The following is an 8,535-nucleotide window of genomic DNA, read 5'->3' on the forward strand; positions in this document are numbered from 1 at the left end:
ATTGCTCTCTAATAGTCACTATATTCCACAGCAGAAAATGTAAAAGGAATACACAAGACAGTCCTCCTTGTTCTCAAATTCACCTCATCTAACAGTACTTAAGTGCTCACAGTATACACAACAACTTTAAAAATGTAAAACTGACTTTCTTTTATAAAACAAATTGACAGATGAAGTTAATTTAGAACTATAAATATAAATGTTTACAAAAATAATCTCAGTAATCCCAGTGACTATCTACTAGACATGGTATTTGCTATTACCCGACTTGTTTTAAAAATGATTCACTCTATATAAATATCTTAATGCTTCAGTACCATTCAATAAGAAACAGTTACCTATTTAGCATTTCACAATGAACCACAGAAGCTCACAAAATGTTGATATTTCAAATACAAACAGTGTTTGTATTTCTTGATTGTAAACACCTCATACCCCTTTCACAAAAAGAACGGGTGTTGTACCATACCAGTGTTTTTTTACTGTTATTAGGTTAATAGTATGAAACGAGTACACATTAATAATTTGGCTCGAATGTTTTCCTCTGGAAATGCATCATTGAGCTGTGGTGGGGCCTAAACTAAGCCTGCATTATTGTACAGATTAAGTACACATAATTTAGTGATTAGACAATAACACTACTTACAAGAAACACAACATAAAACAGGAATGTGCTTTGGAAAACAGTACAGAGCAGTATAATTGATCAATGTTTGTTGTTGATTTTCAGTATCAGCACAACTAAAGAAACTAACAGGTTCCTTAGTAGATACAGTCTACCTTTGTAACAGGTAGTGTGGTATGTGGTTGATTATAATACAGCTGGAGATCAAAAGTGAATTGAGTGCATTTGTTCCTGTCAGACAATACAATGTTTTCTATTCATTCCCAGTAGGCAAGATGATGAGCTGGAAAATACTGCTCACTTTAGTATGATCCATGATAATCAGCATTTAAAACCTGGTAAAGGTGCATTTTGGTCTTTTATACTTGTCAGGCTAGAGAACAATGTGGGGAGGAGTATAAAAGTCTTGAGACAAGACAATAGGATATGACTAAGATTATGATTGTGCTGGTCGAGTTTCCCACAGCTGCCCATCCAGTTCCACTGAAGTCATGAGACTCACCTATAGAAATGCCCAGCATAGGGCTCTACTCCAATGAGTCTAAAAAGCATTGAGTCTATAAAAAACACACAAAAGAACTAGCTTCATCCCATGGCTAAGGAACCAATACCAGATAAACATTTTCACTTTTCTCCTGTATCATCATAAAGGTAAGTCTGCACATGCTTTACTTGCTATCAATCTATACATGTACCAGTCCCCTTGAACTTTTTTGTTGGTATTTCTCTGGTCTACTTCTATAATTCTGTAACAATTTTGCAATTCAATTGCACTGCTATTTTAAAATATTTGTACATTAGAACTAATGGAATAGCACAAGGAAACATGGAATGGTATAATGTAATCATTCCCCATAACGTCTGTGTTTCTGAAACATTTTCGTTTGTTGGGGTCAGGGTGCATATCAAAATCATATCTATTTCCAATAGAGACACTGTTCTGTAAACATTGTAAATTATTTGACAAATATAATAAATACCGCGTCTACTGTAGGTATGTAGACATAGGACAAACTATGAGCTAAATGGGGTCGTTTCCCTCCCTGAAGTACACCTGCTCCCACACGACAGTCCCCCAGCCACAAAAGAATCCCCACAAGTTGCGCAATGCACCACGGTCAAAGGGGTTCTCATCAATCCCACAATGTTTGAGGTAAGAGATGCGGTGGCGTGACATGAACTCCCATGTGGTGGTGTTAAGAGAGACAAGATAGAGGTGGGAGCCGAGGAGGAGCAACACTGTCAGGGAGAGGACAGCCTCCATCACAGCCGCCCCCAATAGCACTCCGTTAGCATGTAACCACAGCTGCCAGGTGGGGGCAAACATGAACCCTGACCTGAAGAAGCAAAATATATTATTATTATAGTAATTATAGTAGTCATATGATATATGACTACATTAATCACAAAATGCATGTCCATATCAGTGCCGTATGAGCAACATTATGGAACCACTGGAGTGAATGACTTGTAAGTGTAACTCTGTCCAAACAATGGCAATAGTACTCACCATGCCATATGTAGACCCCACATCAGAACAAGCAACTGGACAGCCAGGTAGAGCACAAACCAGCGATGGTTCCTTTCCCCAACACAATTTTCTATCCAGGGGCAGTGGTGGTCATAGCGACGGACGCAATGCTGACAGGTCTGACAATGCTTGGATCTCATTGGCTGCTGCTCAACAACAGAAGGAGAAGCCGGTTATTGTCAATCAGTCAGGTTTGCCATGTTCATGTTTTAATAACTTTAAATATTTGTCTTAGACATGTCCATGCTATCAGGTCCATACTTACCTGAAGTAAGCAATGTCCACAGCGACGTTGTCTAAGTGATTTTGTAGTTGGTGGAATCATATCATCTTGCTCTTCAGTAATGCCAAGAGTGAACTGACAATAGAATGCAGGACAGGTGCATGTCAGTCATATGAACCTTTAACACCGGGTGTGTTGACAGTACATTCAATGCAAAACACATCACTTTGACATTAATAACAGACTGAATAATAGCATAATACATGTCTAACTCACTAGCAAATCGCGGTCATCAGATAGCACAAAGCCGGGGTCCATCAGTGACACTGTAAAATACAGCAACACTGACAAGAGAACCAGAAGGACGAAGAGTACAGGTTGTATTAGGTTCCCTGACTCTTCTTGTTTTCGGAGATCTGCAACATAATGAGTAGCAAATATTATTACAAATATTACTAGACGCCGACTTTGCCCGAGAGTTGCAAAAATTCAACTCTTTTACACACAGAATGGACGTTGTTTTGTATGCAGTGACAACTTAAAGCAACATTAGCTAGAGTATCATACACTAGCACAATAACTATTCTAGATAGAAAATACTTAATACAGTAACTGTAGTCTAATAATTTGTTGGAAACCTCAAACTGACCCTAATTAGGGTCAGTTTTCGGAGACGATTTTCTCATTAATATCTAAGCTTCGTCCATGCAAATCCACTTTAAGTAACTGGTTAGCTATAACGTTACCTGTATCATGTAGGAATAGAATTAACGTTATCACCCATGTTAGGATAATGTGCGCAGTCCTTACAAGAAATCCTGACCCAAACAAATTTCTGAACATAGCTATCGGCTACATTGACTTGTCCAGCACACGAGTATCGCTAGCTGACACATCGCCTAACCAGATCGGTCAAATTGCAACACCATGTACAACATAGCTGCTAAGCGAGCTGGAGTGTGCTTCCGTGTGTGTCGTGAACATGCTAGCCTACGTGTCGAACAAGACGTCCTAAACGGAAAGACAGATACAAATTTCTACTCCTTCAGTTAGCTAGCTGCTAACGAGTTATTGTTGATATGGCGACTGGTAACCAACCATTGGGTTGAAACCAATGCTTTGGACTGGTTCAGACAACGAACCAATGTGCATGCAGATATTTCGTCACGTTTCAGTGAAACTTTCACAATAAGGCAACAGCGCCACGCTCTCAAACAAGTGAATAAAAGAAGATGAAACAATAGTTAAAAAATACGTAGCAGCATAAATCTTTCCTGTCTTTTAGTTATTACTAGTGCACGTCCGTGATGCAGTCGGCGATTAAGATGTGACACACACACAGCTTTCTGGAACTATAGATACAACTATAGATAGAACTATAGATAGAACTATAGATAGTGCACAGTGCCTGTGATGAAGTAGGCGACACACACACACACAGCTTCCTAAAATTATAGATAGGGCACAGTAAAGAGGCAGTAATATGTGGGTGACACACAGATATCTGGATTTATAGATAAGTAGTTCAGTGCCCATGATGCAGCAAATGATGACAGTTCTTCAGGTTTGGTACTGACATTTCTCAGATCACAACTACAATTCTCAAAATAGGCTACTTGTTCAACCTCCACATCATCTAGTCACTTATGATATCATAAAAGCAAAATCTCATTCTGGTGAATATTTTCACATTTACATAAATCATATGTGGAAAGTTTCTTAACCCTATGATGATGTTGTATGTGAAAGCACTGGTTCATAAGTTTAACTGTTAATTTTGTTTGTTTCTTGCTCCTCAACTACTATGACAAAGAATCAAGAACTGTATGGATTCGTTTGAACTTGACTGAACTACAATAAAGACCATTGCTTTATTGCTTCGATACTGTCAGTCATTTTCATGTTTTATGATAGAAACCATGAAGTCAGAGGGAAGAGACAGAGAGACACTCCCTTGTCGTATAACTCTAAAATCCTTGATAAGGGGTCCAAAGGACAGAACTTACCTGGACTAACAAGAGTAGGATTTGAAAAGAGAGACACTTTTACCTCAACGGTAAACTTACGTTTGGTTCTAGCAACGGCAACACGATGGCAAAAATCTACTTTCAATTGTTATTACTTGGTGTAACACTTTGTATGAATTCAGCTGAAAGTAAGTTTATTAAACTTTTTTTTCAATGTCTGGAGTACCTCGTGGCTTTGCTTTCATTGTGTTATTGTAACAGTAAGATTTTGCCACCCTACATTGGCCAAATGTTTAATTTCTTACTTTCAGATTTTGTCATGTTAGAATGCTTACATAGATACAAAACATGATCAATTATATATTTGTTTTGTCATATTTAGTATGATGTCATAATTCTGTGTTTGATTACCCAGTTGTTATTTTGTTTGTGTTTTGCTATTTTGGTGAATGTATGGAGGACTGATGTGTCAAACAGGTGCAGAAGGCTACTTTTAGAACAAAGACCACAAAAAAGCTTAGGATGTTAACATTTGTATCTAGTAAACCATGCCTGAATGACCTCTGTCACTCCTATGATGCTGACTAACAGCCATTTTTCTCTTAGACCCAAACTGCAGTAAGCAAATGGAAGAAGGGACCGGCGAACAGTCTGAACTGCAGTACTTCTATGACCACAGTACTGGATTCTGCATGCCTTTCTTCTACAAAGGACAGGGAGGGAATGACAACCGATTTCACAACGACAGAGACTGCATGGAGTCTTGCTCCTCCAAGTACAATGATCTGTACCCAGCTGCAGGTAGGCAGACACCTAGCCATGCCCGTGGCCATTTTGTGAGAAGTGAGGTTTAATGAGTAAGAAGGCGGGAAGGAAGTTAACGTACCAAACTTCTCGCATTTTAGATTTTGACCTGTACATTGATTTATGTTTTTTGTTTGCAGTAAATGATAAAGGAAATTGTAAACTAAACTCAATGTTTTACCAAGATTGTTTTTAAAATTTATATCATACTATTTAACTAAAGTCTTAGTTGAGAACTATTTTTTCTTTTGCCGCAAAATTGTTTGTTCATTTATAAACCTTTGTATGAGGTTCACTTATAATTTTAAATTAAGGCATTACAGTTGCACTTATTTAGAGTTCAATTTTCCCACACCGTTTATATATTTCAAGTACTGGTCAATGTCAATTTAATCTACATGTTTCCTGTTCTTCCTTTTCTCCCAGATGCTGTATGTAACCTCGTAGTAGACCAAGGCAGCTGCTTCGGCATGCTCCTGAGGTACCACTATAACCAAGAGGAGAAGAACTGTCGTCTATTCATCTACGGAGGCTGCCAGGGCAATGGAAACCGCTTTGAGACCAGAGAGGATTGCCAGAGTATCTGCATGGGTTGGTTATCAATATTTGTCATATAGTGTGTATATTACTATATGACAATATACTAATATATTATATTAGCATATAAGCATATTAAGAATGTACTGAAAGAAATATGTAAATGACTAATAGAGTACTGTAAGGTAAACAAAAGGGGTTTTGGTGTATTTTGAATGTTAAGTAAACAAATGTATTGAGGTATTTGCCATGAAAAAATTGCAATCTTTCCAATTAAGTTATTCTGCATAAGTCACCCATTTCGCACAATTCCCTGCTGTACCAGGGCTGTCCAACCGGAAACCCACATCATAGCCCTCCAGGAACAGGGTTGGGCAACTGCAATAAACCCACATTATTCAGCCCCTTCCCCCTGGCCATGCAGTTGCTCAGTTGTGCAGTTCCTGTTTAATCCACAAGAAGTCTCACCATGACCACGGATAACATTTTCCTGTGTGTACTAATTGAAATGAGGTGTCCTCTTTCTCTACAGCAAGAGCAGGCAGGATTGGGGCTGGGGAAATCCCTAACCCAGATCAGGCCACCACTGATGCAGGTATGAAATGGTTGAACATACAAATGTGATTGGGTTCAATGATATAATTTGATACATTTGGTTAGTTTAAATTGTTCTCAAGGGTTAGGGTTATATGTGAATTTGAACAATTATTTTTGAAATCTTAATCCTTGCTTTTGTTTTTGCTTTGTCTCAGGCTTGATTGTGGGAATTCTGGGAGGAGTAGTTTTCACAGTGGCTGTGATCGCTTCTATTGTTCTTGTTGTCAAACAAAAGTAAGTAAAGTAGATGTTTTAGTAATATTTAAAGGGTTAAAGCATTTAAGAAAGGAAGGGAAGGGAACTCACATTTGCTTTTATACTGTATGCAATCTACAATACAGGAACAGATATAGATTTGGTAATCAATTGGTTTGAACGTAATTTAATAGTAACTCTTGACACTCAGATGACAGAGTAAAAAAATAACCAGACAACCTTCTCTCCTTTCTAGGAAAGAGAAAGACAACAGAGGAAAGAGACAGCCAGTGCCGGACATTGAAATGAACTAGAGAATCATTTTTACATGCTATCACCAATCTGTTTGGTATTTCTAAACTTTGTCAAGACAGTTTTTGTTTATTATGAATACAAATATGACATGCCGGTTTTGAAGGAAATTATTTATACACTGTACTGTTAAGACTATGAGCCAAATTAAGAGCATAGATCTATGTTTAACTTATAAACTAGACATAAAAGATTTTGTACATGCTGATGTTTTGAAGTTGAAACTGGTGTCTGGAAGCAATGGATTGAAATGTAGCATAAACATATTGATACCATTTGGAAATGACATGATACACATACTTAATTGTCAGTATATTAATGGATGGATTTATTTCTGATCTGGTCTGTACTGTACAAAGGACAAAAATAAATATGTTTTTCGAAACTTGACTATAATCTTTTTCATATAGGCCTATAAATAGTTCAGGTGTTCCTCGGTCGGTTGTCGGTGTTGAAACGAGCCGCAAAAGTTATAGGACAAGAACACTATTCCTTACACTTTAGCCTCTTCGGTTGGTTTCTTGAGGCATGGATATAGTGAGGCGCAAACGAGCATACAAGTTTAGCCTCCTCGGTCAGTTGTGGGTTGTCTGTAGTTCCAGGAATCAGTGTTTGTGTCAGTGGCGATTTTAGACTCTTTTTAGGGGTGCTCAAGCACACCTAAATGTAATCCCAGCATCCGTAAAAATAATAATAAAACATTTAAAAAAATTAATTATTATGAATTATTATTATCTTAAATAAGTTTTCGTGCTGTAATGTAAGAGTTTGCAATAGTGTCTGTTACATTTTAGTCATTTAGCAGATGCTCTTATCCAGAGCGACTTACAATAAGTACAGGGACATTCCCCCGAGGCAAGTAGGGTGAAGTGCCTTGCCCAAGGACACAACGTCATTTGACACAGCTGGGAATCGAACTGGCAACCTTCAGATTACTAGCCTGATTCCCTAACCGCTCAGCCACCTGACTCCCTCTGTCTGTTAGTGACAGAGGACAATAACAATAACAGGTTCAAAGGGCTTTAAACAGGTTTAATATCCAGTGTTGCCATGCACCTTTCAGAAGAGGAGAGAAGAAGTAGGTAGTTAATTTCATGGCGCAGATGTCACATTCTCATTGGGGGCTGAGCCCCCCTAAAGGTCTGATCCTAGAATCGCCCCTGGTTTGTGTGTTTCACCGACATCTTCATCACCGACTGCATCACAGGCACTTAGCACTATTTAGTATGAATCTTATTAAATGAAAATGGTAAGGCAGAAATTAATTAGGCAATTGATTAACAAATTGGGAAATATAAAATATTGCTAGAAATATTACATGAATAAAATAAACAATAGACTTTACACTTCATACAATGGTCCTCCATAATGATGATTGACCTACCGAGGTGAAGTTAGTTTCATATTCGACATTCAACATTCGTCTCGGAAAACGCTAGTTTGCAGCGTCGCTTTAGGGACCGGGTTTAAACTATAGTCATAAAATATTATGACTATTATAATACTTCTATGAATATAAAATCTCAAATGGACACCTGAGTATTCTAACAATGTCTGGTATACTTCCACATCCTTTACTTCTTCAATTACGTTTGAAATATATATAAAATCGCTCATACCTTAAAATAGCATGAAATCCTTGTTAATCTTAACAATCTTTTAAAATTTGTGTTAAGAAATCTCAAATTAACACCATATTATTCTAATAAAGTCTGGCCTACTTCCACACCCTTTACTTTTTAAA

At 37.7% G+C, this 8,535-nt stretch overlaps 2 protein-coding genes across 2 annotated transcripts; one reads left to right on the forward strand and one right to left on the reverse strand.

Annotated features, from left to right (window-relative positions):
• Positions 1 to 600: 600 nt before the first annotated feature.
• Positions 601 to 3,415, reverse strand: zdhhc12b (zinc finger DHHC-type palmitoyltransferase 12b). Its single transcript, XM_067250098.1, has 5 exons — positions 3,126 to 3,415; positions 2,656 to 2,795; positions 2,422 to 2,514; positions 2,136 to 2,302; positions 601 to 1,962 (listed from the first exon to the last, which is right to left on the reverse strand). The coding sequence occupies exons 1-5, from the start codon at positions 3,220 to 3,222 to the stop codon at positions 1,647 to 1,649; spliced, it is 813 nt and encodes a 270-aa protein (XP_067106199.1). The 5' UTR covers positions 3,223 to 3,415; the 3' UTR covers positions 601 to 1,646.
• Positions 3,416 to 4,403: 988 nt separating this feature from the next.
• On the forward strand, positions 4,404 to 7,148 carry tfpil (tissue factor pathway inhibitor-like). Its single transcript, XM_067250965.1, has 6 exons — positions 4,404 to 4,534; positions 4,953 to 5,147; positions 5,577 to 5,741; positions 6,220 to 6,282; positions 6,440 to 6,518; positions 6,736 to 7,148. Exons 1-6 carry the CDS (start codon positions 4,471 to 4,473, stop codon positions 6,791 to 6,793), a joined length of 624 nt encoding a protein of 207 aa, XP_067107066.1. The 5' UTR covers positions 4,404 to 4,470; the 3' UTR covers positions 6,794 to 7,148.
• Positions 7,149 to 8,535: the final 1,387 nt, after the last annotated feature.

This window comes from Osmerus mordax, chromosome 14, assembly GCF_038355195.1.
Source record: "Osmerus mordax isolate fOsmMor3 chromosome 14, fOsmMor3.pri, whole genome shotgun sequence".
NCBI lineage: Eukaryota > Metazoa > Chordata > Actinopteri > Osmeriformes > Osmeridae > Osmerus > Osmerus mordax.